General features: G+C 38.1%; 1 protein-coding gene across 4 annotated transcripts in view; it reads left to right on the top strand.

Moving 5' to 3' along the window:
* CADPS2 (calcium dependent secretion activator 2) overlaps positions 1-15,501 on the top strand; it is a 325,438-nt gene that overhangs the window by 284,432 nt on the left and 25,505 nt on the right. For all 4 annotated transcript variants that reach the window (XM_075428325.1, XM_075428323.1, XM_075428324.1 and 1 more), the window contains 3 exons: positions 4,049-4,123; positions 7,606-7,689; positions 7,807-7,839. In XM_075428325.1, coding sequence (XP_075284440.1) covers positions 4,049-4,123; positions 7,606-7,689; positions 7,807-7,839 — 192 coding nt within the window. The remainder of the gene's footprint in view (positions 1-4,048; positions 4,124-7,605; positions 7,690-7,806; positions 7,840-15,501) is intronic.

Here is a 15,501-nt window from a genome sequence, read left to right as displayed (position 1 = left end):
ATAGCACCTTGAGTTAAGAGTTTAAATTTCCAGGTTTTCCTACGTTACTTCATGCACTGCTCATCATTCTCCGAAATATCTTCCAGTGAAGTCCACTCTCATAAAGAGTTGCTGTCTGCCATTCAGGAGGGCTCCCCTCCTTGCCTTCTGGATGTCATCTTAGAACCTAAGACAAGCACAGCATCATTTGGCTACAGCCACAATCATTACATTTTGTTCAAAGAGAGCTCCGCTGACTGCATGCCTTCTGCGTTGGTTGGCAGTTGCCTGAGGAGGGTTTGAGTAGCAGGTCCAGGGGAGAATCACCTTATCTCATAGTGACTGTTGGTGCCTGCAGCTCACTTCATGGACAACCAGAATGGCAGTTCATGGAGTGCAGGGGAAGGGTGCAGGAAGACAGTTGAGTAACATACCACTTGCTGCTGTTTCTCAAACAGTTGCCTGCCTGGCTTCTTAGTTTCAGTGTGTGTAATCCTGCGTAGTGGTATGGTGAGCAATATCCCACTTCTTTCTTTCCCGAACCAGAAGCCAACACGTGCTACTCCTTTACAGTCCACAGACCCCGGGTCAAATGAATAGCGGCAGTGAGGGAAACCTTTTCAGTCATGCATCATTCAATCCAGAGATATTTGTCCTTTGTTATTTGCGATTTAAAGCCTGTTAACTTTTAACTCTATGGTCTAGATGCTGCAGTATTCTGACAACATTCACCTTTTTGAGTATGATAGGTAAGAATCACACAGGAAATATTGCTGGATGCAAGAATCAAATAGAAAAATATTTCTAGGGCCGCTTAAGTTGACAAATTGTTAGATCCAAGCAGGACCTTAGATCTCAGTCACAGCTTGTTTGTTGTTTTGTGTAACTGGGTAGCATGTACACAGTAAATGCCATTTTTCTGTACTGTTGAGTGCTTCATAGCAGAACATGTATAGAAGTTATTTTATTTCTTTCAGAATTCCAGCCTCACAGTACTGTATCATGCTTATAAAAGAGAGACATACTTTTCAATTTGGGGAAAAAAATGATGTGCCATTTGCATGGAATGTGCCACAGCCAGTGCTATATATATCTGTAGACAAATTGAGGGAAAAGTGGGCTTTAATTTTATGAACTTTGTTTCTGAATCTATTTTGATTCATACAGTTCAAGGAGGAGACTCATTTAACTGGATAAGTACTAGGGAATTAGTTGATTTGATAGTAAAGTGCAGAGACATTTTAATATGTATGTAATATTGTAATGTTATATGTTGGCAGTAGCAGTTTCCAGTCAGATGGTCATGTGCAATTTATTTTCACAGCCATCAAACAAAGGAAAACTAACTTGAAAATCTTTTAAATAAAACAAACAAAAAAAAACCCTAAGTAATAAAAAAAGCCACCTCTAATATTGGGTCACAGTGAGGTAGAATTGAAAAGAAAATTGAATGTCTTGGAGAGTTGAGCAAGTTACAGTTCTCAGCTCATCACCACAGGATTTAGGAACAAACTCCTTTGTTCCACGAAAGCACAAGTGTCAAAAGGCACAAAAATACTTTCTCTCCTTCCAAATGCTAGTTGGCGCAGAGAGCTACGTTTCGAAGACCAGCCAGATTGTCCTCAAGAGACAGTCCTGTCTGGTTACGTCCCATGACACCCTTTGCCACCGAGCGTAGTTTTCTCCCAGGTACCTCCTGCAGCTGCAGCTGTATTTCATATTTTACTGGGAGTTACTCAAGGGGAGCTGGAAAGGCAGAGGCCCCTTCAGGGGCCTTGGGATGATGCTGAAAGACTCTACAATGTGTATTCAAATAATTCAGCTGTGGGTGCTGACTTGTCTACACTTGGGCTCCATGCGGACAGCGATCCCATCAGCCGCAGAGGAATGCAAAGGCACAACTAGCCATAGATGTGTTTGGAAAAGGCGTGGGCATTTGTCTGTTCTCACCGAGCAAGCCTGGCAGAAGTAGAAAAGCTGGAGTCCTACAAGTGCTGGTTTCAGGATCGTGCATCCAACCTTGTCAGCTCATGCGATTTTGTCATGAATTTTGCAACATTTCCCATGTTCTTAAAGCCTGTCTCCTGGAGTCAAATAATCCTCCGTGAGGATCTGAAGTTTTGTGTTGTCGGGAGTGGCTGGTTTAGTGGATGTTGGCACTGGGGAGGAGTGGATCAAAACATTTATGATCTCATAGGTTGCAAAACAAATCTTGAAAAAAAGGAAATTAAATTCAGGTTAAAAAAAATCAAAAACTATTTCTAAACAAATGTCATGATTTTGGAATCTAGTGATTTTTAAATAATTTGATTTAGTTGCTGTTTTTCTTGGTCACACAGTGAAGTTACTGATCATATTCCATTCCTGCAAAATTGTATTTGCCTTGTGGTGAGAAAAAAAAGTAAACAAGAAAAGAAAAAAAAGCAAAAATACAGAAACTGATCTTAGTATATATATAGATCCATGAATTTAATGTGCTGTGGAGGTAAAGTTGCAGACACTTTATGGGAGGGACAACTGTGATTTTTCATGGATGATAGGAACATGTATAGTTTTGACATGCATCTGTGGGAGTATAATTAACTTATTGTTTTCAGAGAATGAGAAACCATTGCCTTCTGAAGACTGTAGAAGCAACAGATGTCAGACAATTTTGGGTGATTGAAGTCCTTAGCAGATCAGGAGAATATTATATTGATCAAGAAGTTAATATGATTAGAGTAAAATATATCTGGAGCTATGGAAAGTTCTTTTGTGTATTTCTAATACATTCTTTCACTCTTCTGAGATGTCTGCTTATGTTTGTCTGAGACATGTATTTACATTTTCCAAGTGATTCTAAATTTTAAAAGAAATTAAAACCAAAAATTAGCACGTTTGATGTTGGTCCCTGGAACAGATACATATATGTGGGCAAACACATCTCATAATTTTGTTCTCTCTTAATTTAAATGCAAGTTCAGTAGGTGCGCTGTTCAGAAAATCATTCCTAAATATATTGAGCAGATCAAATTTAAATGTTTTGTTTTGTGTGGCAGCTCTGAGACAGATGAAAAATAGCCTTTAAAAACGTACAACTCTGAAAACTATTCAGCTGGCAGCTGCTAAGTTAGGCTAATGTTTATACTGACCTCAGTACTTTTACACCGAGCATTATGCTGTTAGCTGTTCCAAGTAGCCTTGAACTATGAAGATAGGGTTAGTCTTTACAAGTCACATTTTCTGTGAAGTGGCTATTGGGGACAATCTTTGCTGTCAGATAAATGTTTCTAAAGGAAGAATTACTGTTCAAATTGATGTGCCTCCTTGACAGAATGGGATCCCTAGTTCCTGTTAATTTCAGGAGGAAACTGTAGTATTATCTAAAAAGTCTTTCAGGTTTATTTTAAAAGCATTTACTTAAAGGCACCTTCTTTAAGAAAAAGGAAAAGAAAAAAGGCTATGGAGAATGAAGTCTGTTTTATTATGCCTTTATGGCCTATTAATTTGTTACCATGTATTCTGCTTTGTTGATGAAATTTTAATTTTGCCCTTGCTTGAGCAGATTGTAAGATCTGTATAAACTGCAGCTCACTGTGTGAGCAGAAAGGCTCTTTTAGGATGAACAATTGGAGCTCATTTTATTTCTAGAGGACATTTAAAATAACTTATGAATGAGAGTTGTCAGACATGAAATGCTGTATTAATTAAATCTTATTCTAGTCTTTTTGCTTCTCCAGCTAAACCAACCCTTTAGAAAAAAAATACATGACCACCTTAATTATATAGGAGAAGACAAAAAGTATCCTTCACATTCCTTCGCCTGAATAAGAATAAGAACTCAATTCATCTAAATAATAACCCCATTAGCTGCTTAACTCAACAGTGTACATGGGAAAATTTTCAACACAGAATGTAAGAAAGTGTTGATTGGGTGGATCATTTTCAAGGGTTTGTTCTTCTGATGTTCAAAATGATAATTTTAAGTAAATCTGATCTGGCAGGGTTATCAGCTTTGTACTGTTTATGACTTATGACAAAAGTGTGTGTTCATATACATGCTAATGCTTCTTTATCTTTTGAAATACAGCAACAATACCATTCAAAAATAGATGACTTGATTGAAGAAACTGTTAAAGAAATTATTTCACTTCTTGTTTCAAAGGTAAAACAATTTAGATTTTAATTTATAATAAAGCAAAAAAATACGTCTCTAACTTCTGAAATGTCTTTAAATATCACAGTTTTTCTGGACACAGTGAGTTTGGGGGGGGACAGCGACACGATTTGTAAATAGTCATCCAAATAATATTGAATTTGCAAAATTAAATTTTATAACCCATTAGGTAAACAATTTCTATGCAACTTGCTAATTGGATAAGTTTCTCATCTGTGTTTCTGTTATAGATAAGAACTGCTAGCAGCTAGTAGAACTGGTGGGACTTGATTATGTCAATATAATCTTAAGTAATAGCATGTTTTATTTCTTTGTTTAATTTTTCACATGAAAACTTTCTTCCTATCACTAAGTAGTATTTAAATCTTGTATTTAAAGATGGACAACATACAGAATATCAGTATAACTTTTTAATAAGATTTTGCTCTACAAACCATTTAATTTAAAAATATTTTATAAGTTGCTGTTGCTTGAAGTTGACTTTGTAGGTGTTTTATATTTAAAAAGAAAATATGTTTTGACATGATGTAGGTACTTGGAGAATAAGTGAAGAAAACTTAAATGATGTCTTATGTTACTGTAGCACCTCTGCTCCAGCAAAAGTCCTAAGTGCTTGATATAAAAGAAAAGCTTTCAGTCCCTATTAGTTGGAAGGACACAGCAAATAATCACAGGACAGAAAAACTTTGTAAGACATTTTGTTATCTATGCATTGCAAACTACCCAGAAATATCTGATTTTCCAGGTAGGAGAAATAAGCTGTACATTTACAATTTGCGAGTGGGAAAAAAAATAAGACTCTGCTCATATTTTGATCATACCTTAATTTTTACTTGTTACAGCTTGCTGGCACAGGGTGGGGGGAGCAGGAATCTCCTTTTGGGTTGACACCCACCATGCTTGCACAGGAGTTGAAGAGGAAGGGTTTTTGTAAGATTGTTGTAGAAGTTAAAGCAAAATGTGTCCACTTACAGATAAATGTGTAAAAACCACACATGTTTTTTTCTCTAAAGTAAAGTTTTGGTGAAAATGTAACTACAAACAGTTCAACTCAACAGTTTCAAGTTTTACATGTCACCTGTCATCATTCTGAACTGACCTGTCAGTTTATGTGCTTAGTGTTCATGAAGAGGACAAGGAAAAAAGGGGAATTTAATCAGAGCAAATCATGCTATTAAAAGTTAACCTTTTCATTGATGTTTTTAATATCTGAGATTATATAAGAAGGAAGAAATAGTCTTATTCCCCCTGAATGTATGTACAAGAAATTCTGGAGACAACTGCCATCAATACAGAGGGATTGCCATCATGGAGTATCACATACATTATTACCAGAGGTTAAAGTCTGGGAACAGGAGGCAAATATTCTGTGTCACTGGCTGAGCACTGGAAGCTTAACCAGTCTCTCCTCACTTGAGATGTGAAACGCCAATGACATCCTGATAGCTTCTGTTTCAAGGCAGAAAGCCTCTGAGCGTAGAGGGGAAGGTGATATTTCGCTCTTGGTTTTGACCAGGAAAAATTCACATCAATGTGCATAATATCCATGTGTGTTCATTTTTTTTATCTATTTTCATTATTTTTAGCCTTTGCCTCTGTATTATTTCCTTTGAGTTCCAGTGGAATAAGTGTTTCAATAATTGTTTTTAGCTGCAAGTCATCTGTGAAAATGAAAAGAGTACTTTCACTTCATTGAGACTTTACTTGGTAAAGACTACACCATGCATTTTATACGCAAGATTTACCAAGCTAAAGCTTTTAAGAAATCACAGGAATAGCACAAAACAATGAAACAAAGCACAATGTGTCTCAGGGTAACCAATTGAAAGAATGTGAGGTACACGCAAGATGCTGTTAGAGCTTCCCATGTCTCTGTATGCTGAGATCTTAGAAAACAAATTTCCAGCTTCATAACTAAGCCTTTTGTTTAAATGGGCATCCTTGACACAGCAATGTTTTCCTCTCTGTTCTTTTGTGTCCCACTTATATTGGAACCATTTGTTGGTGCTGTGGACACCATGTTGTCTGTGAGATCAGCCCCTTCCATAGCAGGTCTTTTTGCACAAGAAGATTGAACACCCTTCTGCAGCAAGAATCCTTGCCAGTCAGATAAAATGAGCTAAAGTATGAGCGGCAGCTTCTCACAGGGATGCAACAGCAAAGCAGAAAACTGGTATTTGGTCTAATAAAGGGACTGTAATTATGCTGTGCATGGGGTGCAGAAGCAACTGCCACTCTCTCTTGTGATATGGTTTTATTTCTTGATCGGCACCTACGCACTGGTGTCTTAATTAATCACTGTAAATATGACAAGTTAGATTGATAAATGACAAATGTAGGTTTGCACTTGCTCCTGCTCCTTGAACTGTTAAGAGCAGGGCTTACTGTAAAGTGATGATCTCCGTTCCTCTGTAGGTGACACTGTTGTGACACTGTTACAGTGCCCGTTAACAGCATGCCAGATGGAATTTTGTTCTGTCCTCACACTCATAAAATGATACTCGTGGTTGTGGGAATGACTGTGTTGGGAGCAAGGGATGACTTTTAGAACAATCTTCATATAAACTGGAAAGCAATTCATATGTGTAAAATAAATGCACACAAATACAACAGCTGACGTATTTTATGTTATATACTATGAATGACTTCAGCAACGTAACATCACAGAGGAATGTGAGAAGGGGATTTGTTTGCTTTAAGGTTAATTTGGAGGAGTTTAAATATTGTCTATAATTAATGCAATTAATAAGATAGGTTTTGGACAGAAATGTGGGAAAAACGCCTTTTTGTGCCACTTGCTGAGGAGTCGCACTACTTAGAAAATCACAGGTGAAAGTGTGGGGGAGAGGAACCACACCATACCAGAGATTTGGGGCCTACATTTTCTTGCCCCTTCTTGGCCATGTAGTAGCAGTTCAAGAGCACGTGCCATGGCTGAAGATGAGCTGACAGAACACACAAGTGCTGTTACCCTATTGGGTGAAATCAAGGCTAGGTTTCTATTCAATAGCAAAGATGAGAGGAACCCATTACCAAGATAATCGGCTTTAACAATTGTGCTCCATCATCTTCGAAGCTGTGATCCGAGAAACTGTGGTCCTAGAAAACAGCGTGTGTTTTCTACCCAAAATACATGCTGGGTACACACACACTCCTATGTTTAAGCACACGTTCTAGAGGCAGCAAAGTGGTGCTGGGTAGCAGGCCCTCATCAGGAGAGTTTTTGGATTGGATTTCTATTTCTGCAGTGGTTCGTCAATGGTTTCCATCAGGTCAGACGATAGGGGAAGCTGAGAAACGAGTGTTGTCCTTGATTTCAGCACTTTGTGAGATGGAGAAAGTGATCAAATTTACAGTTTGCATTGCCCTGCTGAACAATAAAAATCTGAGGAAGAAGAACTCGCATTCTGATTCAAAATGTTTTCTTTTCAGATTGTGCATTTATATTTTTCTCTATGCTTTTCCTCCAGGTTGTTTCGGTGTTAGAAGGTGTGCTGTCTAAATTGTCAAGATACGATGAAGGCACTTTCTTCTCATCATTAGTTTCATTCACTGTGAGTGTTTGGATTCACAATGGTGCTGTTCTTCTTTCTGTGCATAATTCTGAAATTGTGCACAATCTGTAGTAAGAAGCACTTACTGTGTGTTGTTTTATTTTTAATTTTCTAAAGGTGAAAGCAGCTGCAAAATATGTTGACGTTCCTGTAAGTACAACCCTTTTAATCTATTTTTTCTAGTGTTCATAATAATTCAAAAAATAGGGGTTTGTTAGCGCACATTTTTTATTGTTGACACTTTGCTTTCCTACAGAGATTCATTATAGTTTTACACAGAGTATTTAAACAGCCACTACAACCCCCAGAGGGCATTTCATTTCCCTCAGGCAATGAGTAACTCTCAAAGCAAAGCTTAGAAAGGTTATTCTCAATGCACTTTTTCAGTTGTGGAAGAGCAAGGATTGCAACTTAGATACTACTCTTTTGTAGGGGTTTTTCAATCGTTTGGATAAATTGGTCGAATGTACGGGATAAGCAACAAGTAAAAGCATCGTACTTGAATATCAATTATTTATTGATTTCTTACCTCAGGACCCAATATACCTTATTTAATCCCTTGCTTGCTAAGTCTCTATTTGATTTGCCATTGCTTCTGCAAAGTTTGTATGGTATAAATAAAAACTAGAAAAGGTACCTGTTGGAGCTCTTTTACACATGAAAGCAAAATTCAACTCTTAGAATATTTTTATTGGACTGTCATAGTAAAATATCTTTTCTTTAAAAAAGCAAGGAAGAAGTTCTCAAATATTGTCATTATCGCTGTTGATGAATATCCTTTGTTCTTTCTCGAGTCTGTGTTCTCATCCCTTTTTATGTGATTTTAAGAGAATCTTATTTTCATAGAAAAAAAATTGGCTAAAATTATGTTAATGGCCTTACAAGAAATAAAATTACAAATATAGAAGAAAGCCAGACATGCTAGACTCTGTGGTTCTAGAAATCCTTTCAGCAGTTCTACACTTAAAAATATAATACTTTCAAGCTTACATTGTTACATATTTTTGAAAAACCCATGCGTGCTAAATGAAAGGAAAAATCTCTGTTTCTGGAACTTCTTATTTTGCTATCTTCATATTCACTTTATTCAGAATATGACAAATTGTAACATATTTCTTTGGATTTTGTTTTCAGATTTTTTTTCTTATTTGGTTACATGTGGACTTCTTCTTTTCCTTGAATTGTATAAATGCTCTTGTGTTTTATGAAAAAGTAGGCCCAATCTTGCATTCAAAGGGGTGACCTCACATCAAATCCAGTTAAATTAGAATACCTCTTGTTAATATATTGTGCTGTGGAGCTGCTCCAACAGGTCCTTGTTGAGGCACTTAAGACTCAAAAGCCTAAGAAAAAATTACCATACAAACTAGAAATTCATTGACTTCTGTTAGGTAACATGACAAACTCTCCAAATTGTATAGAATATCTAGGAGAAGGAGATGTCAAAGTCTTTTACCATTAGCCTGGATATGTTGAAGTCTGAGTTAGTGATAAAGATGAGACTTAAAGATACCTTTGCTGCAGGCTTAGGGGACTATTGCAAGTCAGTTCACATAACGATGCCCTGCTCCAGAGGAAGAGGAAGGCAGAGCAGGAAGGTGGCTGCTGGAGCCCCGTTACCTGTCTCACATTCACTGAATGGTGTTGCTTGGTCTGAAGAGGCGACCAGGTTATAGACAGGCTATCAGGATCCTGGCATTTTTACAGCCCCTTTGCTCTTCAGCTATCCCACACACCTTTCCCACAGCCCAAGATGTGAACTGCACTAGAGCAACAGTACTGTAGTTGTAAACCACAGGTGCAAACTGTACTTCAGGGAGGCTGTGGGTCTGGCCAAGCAAACATGTTCCAAATTCTGGAGGACATTTTTCCTGGGTTGAAGGACTTGGATAGGCAGGGGTTTGGTTTTGCTTCTCCACATTCTTGCCCTTGTGAAGATGCAGTTGAGATGCCAAGAAGAGCCATTAGTGTCACAACTGGCAGCTAGTGTCCAGTCTGAATACGGTCTAAAGTCACTGCTTGTGGAAGTTACAATTTCCAACTGCAAAAGGAGTCTGTAAGTCATCACGTTACAAGGTCATCTCCTGGGCTAACAACTGAAGTGAGAAATGGAGAAAGAGGCAGCACAGGGTGAGGAATTTACAGTGAGCTCTCGGTAGTGTGATGGTATCCCAGCAAGCCTGCACTGAAGCTAATTAAATGCTTTGTGTGGCTGCATTTTTGAACTGATACGGGTTAAAGTCTCTTCTTGTCCCTTCTTACCATATAGCCGCCTATGTGGAACTGACTTAAAGGTGACCACAGTAGACCCTTTCTTTTGATACAGTTGCAAATAAGTGCAAAATTGCACTTTTGTTAGACAACTGCACTCTGCCCTCATGCCCCACCCCCATTCGAGGATGTCACTGGATCACCTTAGCCCTGTCCTTGGGGTCCCTGAAACAGAGCTGTTGATCACTTGGTGGCTCTGGGGGAGAAGGAGGTTGGGGGGCAAAAGGCCCTTGGGGTTTTTTTGAGTGTGTGAGTTCAACGGAGTTTTTGATCTTTGATTACCAAGCTCAGTATTTGGCAAGGAGGGAAAAATATGCTGGTTTATAGTGAAAGAAGAAGAAACTAACTAGACAAAAGAGATGCTAGAAGAAAATGAAGATAGTACTGAGCAGAATGTTTTAGAGAAAGGGTGAGAGGTAAAGGGGATAATTAAGTTAAAAGGTAAATAAAAATAGAAATAATAAAGGATTCAAAAAGGAGGAGGACATTCTTGGATGATTCTTGGTAATTTTGAGGAAAAGGTTAATTCTATTAATATTGAGAGGGGATGTAAACATTAAATAGTTGGGCATGAAGATGCGCACTCCTCAGAAGGCATCCCTCAACTTCTCAGGGCCAGGGTGGGAAATACAGACACAGACTTGCCATTCATTTGGCAGATATGTTCGTTAAAATGTTGCTGCCTACCCTTCCATTCGTTAATCTTGCTAGAGAGTTATGAATATCTCAGTCAAAAAAAAAGTTTTGTCTTTTTGTTTTTTAACCTGTTTAAGAAAGCATTCAACATAAGCCTCCGTTTTTCAGAATGCCCTTTAGGAATCAGGACGTACGCAGTCACAAGGAGCTCTCATTGCTTTCCGCAGCGGTTGCATGTAGGGCTATATGGACACTGTATATGTTTGAGTAATTGAAACAGCAACAGAAATACTAGGAACAGCGCAAAATAACCCAGACTAAGAAGAGTAACAAGAATGAAGGCTTACGATTTCCTAAAAATAATAATTAAAAAGTCAGGTTGCTGTTATGCTCTTTTTGTTGATAATTGTCACAGTATGCCATGCTCTGAAGTGAAAGAAATTGTGGCTGCTGTGCACGTGAAAGAAACCAAATGTTCAGAGGTAAATAGTTACAACTATAAGTAGTATAGCAAGGATGCAATTTTTTGTCTTGTTAATGCCATTTTTGATGTTTGGAAATGCAGGAAATTATTTAGGTTACTTTTTTTAAAAAACAAAAACAACTCACTCAAATCCGCTATAGTTCTTTGTTAGACTCTTAAAGCCCAAGCAATCCTTAGGAGATGTAGTACAACCTGTCTGTATTTTTCCTTTTTATTTTGTAACGTTCTGGTCACAAAGCCAGTTAATTAATGAGAATAGAGAAAGACTGCAGTAGAACTGGGGGCAAAAATGTGTGTCATTAATCTCAAATGATTATTAATCCTCAATCATGTAGATAATTTCCTTGTGTTCAGTTTCTTATCGCGTAAGTCAGTTTTGCACACAAATAATTGTGGCTGTAACTGGTCATTTCTACACACATTTGCCTCATTTACAAATATAACCAGAACAATTACTCATACAAATTGAGCATCCAGTCACATGCATATTTATATACGGCTTTTTGTACAGAAAGGTACGTTTAAATCCCTTTGTAGGAGCCGGTAATCTATGCCAGTCATTTAGAGGGTGCAGAAGGAACGTGATCCTCCCTCAGGTCACGTAGGCCACCTGTCGCACCAAGTGCAGAGGGGCCACGGGAAGGACCCGGGGCCAACAGCAGCGTGCAGCTCGCACAGTGCCGGGCCTCTCGCCCCGCTCTTGCCTTTATGCGGGGATCAAAGGTGTGAAAAGGGGCCTCGCACATGTGCCAGTGTTTGACTTACGGGGTCCTGCAGAGGCCAGAGGAGGAGCCCTGCCTTCTGCCATGTGGATACACGTTGGGACCTTCCAGATACCTCCATTTCCCAACGCCACACCTGTACTGCGTGGCCTCTATTAGTTGGTTTTGAGAAGCGAACGACTTTTTCTGGGAAATCAGTGTTTAATCAGGTGTGGCCACCCTGTGCCATTCATTTTTAAGCAGGATTTACTTGGAGACCTCTGTTTAAAAATACAGAGCACAAAACAGTTGTTATCCTCATGCTCAGGACTTCTCCTGCCTTCCTCTTCCTCCTCCTCCTCCTCCTCCTCCTCCTCTGTATAACCCAACCTGGGAACTGGCCCTTCTGTTTTCAGATCCCTACAGACAAGCTGTTGCAGAATTGGAGGGAAAGCCCTGCATCATCTCTTCTAAGTCAGCAGTGTTTTTGAGATACCTCTTGAATGGAGATCAGAAGGAGGGCTGCTAATCAGCAGGAAAGTTAAAATAGCACAGTTATTTTTTGGGAAAAAGCGTATTTTAATACCTGATTTTGTCATAGGAACTGTAGCATTCTGAAGACCTTTTGCGCTACTGAATCAAGATCCTTGCATGCCTGTGTTGCCCCATGAATGCAATGAAAGCATACAAATATGAAAAAGCATTTTCCTAAATGCTTGCTGAACCACAGCCTAAGTTCTGCATGACAGTTCTCAAAATACACGTGTTCAGCCTTTGCTAAGGTTGCTTTTTCATCTACAAGAAGATGTAGTAAAGGCAGGGAAAATGCATTGTATTTTTTCATTTAAGCGAAATATTATTTTTCATAACCATGTGAGAATAAAATGTTACCTTTATAATACAATGATCGTACAAACGGTGCATCTTCCTTGCCCAACTTCTGTATTTCAATTTGTAAGAAATGAAGGGAGCGAGGATCTTGTCATGAGTACAAGTAGTTTCTATTCCAAAAATATTTTAATGATACTTTAATGCTGCATTCCAAAGCCCAAGTGATGAGCCTTGCAGTATTTCAGGCAGTGAAATTTTCCAACGTGCTCTTTCATTTGATGGTGGACACTGAATAAGGAGCTCCTGTTTCTCACAATAGCCCCCTCCGGCTCATCACGCCTTTTCATTTCATTGTTACATCCACGCTGTAGTTAAAATGTCTCCCTCCAGTTTGCAGGGGAGGGGAAGGGGGTGGACAGGAGAGCAAACACAAAATGGGATGAAGTTTGTTATTATATAGTTAGTCTCTAACATCTGTTCTCGTCTTTGGAACATTAATGCTTTGACAGGATAGCAACTTAGTAAAACTAGATATTTTTTCCTTGGTAATATCAAGAATACAAGTTTGGTTAATGCTTTCTGATGGTAAGAAATGTTCTGTGACAAATGCCAAATTGAGGATAAACAGAACTCAAATATTTACAAATGTACCCAGGCTTTATTGAGATTTGTTACAAACTGTTGCACTGCAAAAAGCTGTGCAGAAACTTAGGTGTATCTCTCCTGTAGGGAGAGTCTAATATTAGCGGCACTACTAAGCTTGTTGCAAACCTTTCAGCAGCAAAATATTTGAACCTCTGGAAATCAAGGCAGTGCAGCATTGCTTTTGACTAGGTGCCTCAGGCAGATTTTGCCAGCGGGAGCCATGGCTGTCAATACAGCTTCTCCATCATCCTGGAAACTGGAAGAATGTGTTTTAAAAATTGCCTCCTTGTTAAACAGACGCTGTGATAGTGTTTTCCTGTTTAAAGGGGGAAAGTTAAGCTGTTTCTTCTTTATTTGAATGTGTTGCTATGAAAAAGTGCCTGTCGATCTGGACCCACCTACCAGTGAATAGTAAAAGCGACAACCTGCACCTGTGGGATTAGGTGCAGCAGCAGGAAGTAAGAGCGCTTGCACTATATAATTAACACGGATTTTTTTTTTCCCCCCAAACAGCATGTTCATCTTGCCAGGTTAACTAGTGATTAACCCTAAAAAAGAATGTGCTGAAGCCTACACTCTTGTTTAAACTCATTCACTCGCCAGCGTATTCAGTTACTTGTGTAACCAGCGACAAAGTAACCCTATTTACAACTCTTCATTTCCTGGTATTTTATTTGATGTCTTTGTGTTTCCAGTTTCTCCATTCATCTCTTTGTTTGGTTCTCTTTCATTTTCAGATAGGCAAAACATCTTGTCTGGTGTTCTGAATAAAACAAACCTACAATAACTTTTTATCTGTCATAAAATAACACTTTTTTTCTTGGGGAAGTTTTCAGACAGAATACCTTTTTTTTACACTTATCCAGATAAGTATACCAGGTTAAATTCTTCTCCCAAAGACGTGCAAATAACTCTGTCCCATTAACTTCAGCAGATGTTCTGCCAGAAATTCAGAGGAGCAGAAATTTTTATTTTGGGTGCAGAAGTGGAGACTTGAGTTGCTGAAGTCTGTCTGATATTAGTAATGAAATGCCCGCTGCGACAGTTACTTAAAATGTATCTCAGTTTCTATTTGTCTTTTAAGGTACATCCAATTGCTTAATTGTTGTTTGGTGTTTTTATTCTACATTAGCCTGAGTTTTTTTCTGAAGTTTAAAAATCCAAAATAAAGCAATAGAGGATCATGTAATCAGAGGTTCCCATCTAATACATAATCCCTATTAAAAAAAAGTTGCAACATGAAATACATAGCACTAAGCCTGTTTTGATGCTTATAATAGCTTGCTTTTCTTCTTTCACATGTTTAGAGAAAACAAATGAATTCAATGCATGCAATATGGAGAGATAACAAACTACTGGATGTTGGTTCGTTCAATGTTTAATGTGTGTTTTGCCTACCATGAGCAAAGGTGGTTAACTTGCAGTGATTTTGGTGAGATTTTAAAACAGAGAGCCATACTATTGGGGTATTGATAATCTTTCTTACCCAGACGTAGGTCTACTGTAGGCAGACACCGTTTAAAAGGAAAATTCATTTTTTTTTCCACAGCAATTTCAAAGATAATTATCCTGCACACATTAAAGAAGGATGAAGTGTTTTAAAGAAATGTAATTCTAATTGGTAAATGTCACCAGCTGTTGCAGTTACTCTTACTTGTGTATATTCTTTTAATGATTACACTTCTGTGCCACAAGCTACATGAAAATATATTCACTAGGTGTGAAATTCCCATATGTCACAGCTTCAGGATGAGGTAAACATCTCAAAGATATGGGGAGAGTTAATGCTGATGGGAAATGTTATTTTTCTAGCTTTGGCTGTCTACAAGATCAACATTTTTTACTGAACTTAGTAAAAGAAAAAATATATGTATATCTCTAAGAACTATAATCAGCCTTTCGTTTGCTAGATTATCTCCTTCACCACCCCTGGAGATTTCAAAATATTTTTCCGTTATCCTTCCAAGTCAAAACTAGTCCAATTCCTATAAACTGCTTGTCAGGTTTTAGAAAGTATCTATAATTTCAACACTGGTTGCATTCTTTTGTACCATCATAAATGAGTATACTAAGGTAAGATATGGAGCTTTCTGTTTTAAATCTCCTTCACTTTGGATTTAGTTTAATATAAAAACATTTCTGTCACATTTTAATGAAAGCACATTTTTGTGAAGGAAATCTATTGATTTCCATGAGCCAGGTTTTCCAACAGAGTACTGTTTTATCTATTGTAAGCTTTTATTT

The sequence above is a fragment of the Opisthocomus hoazin genome, chromosome 8 (genome assembly GCF_030867145.1).
Source record: "Opisthocomus hoazin isolate bOpiHoa1 chromosome 8, bOpiHoa1.hap1, whole genome shotgun sequence".
Classification (NCBI taxonomy): domain Eukaryota; kingdom Metazoa; phylum Chordata; class Aves; order Opisthocomiformes; family Opisthocomidae; genus Opisthocomus; species Opisthocomus hoazin.
The sequence above is the reverse complement of the archived record's forward strand: the minus strand, read 5'-3'. Positions and strand labels throughout refer to the sequence as shown.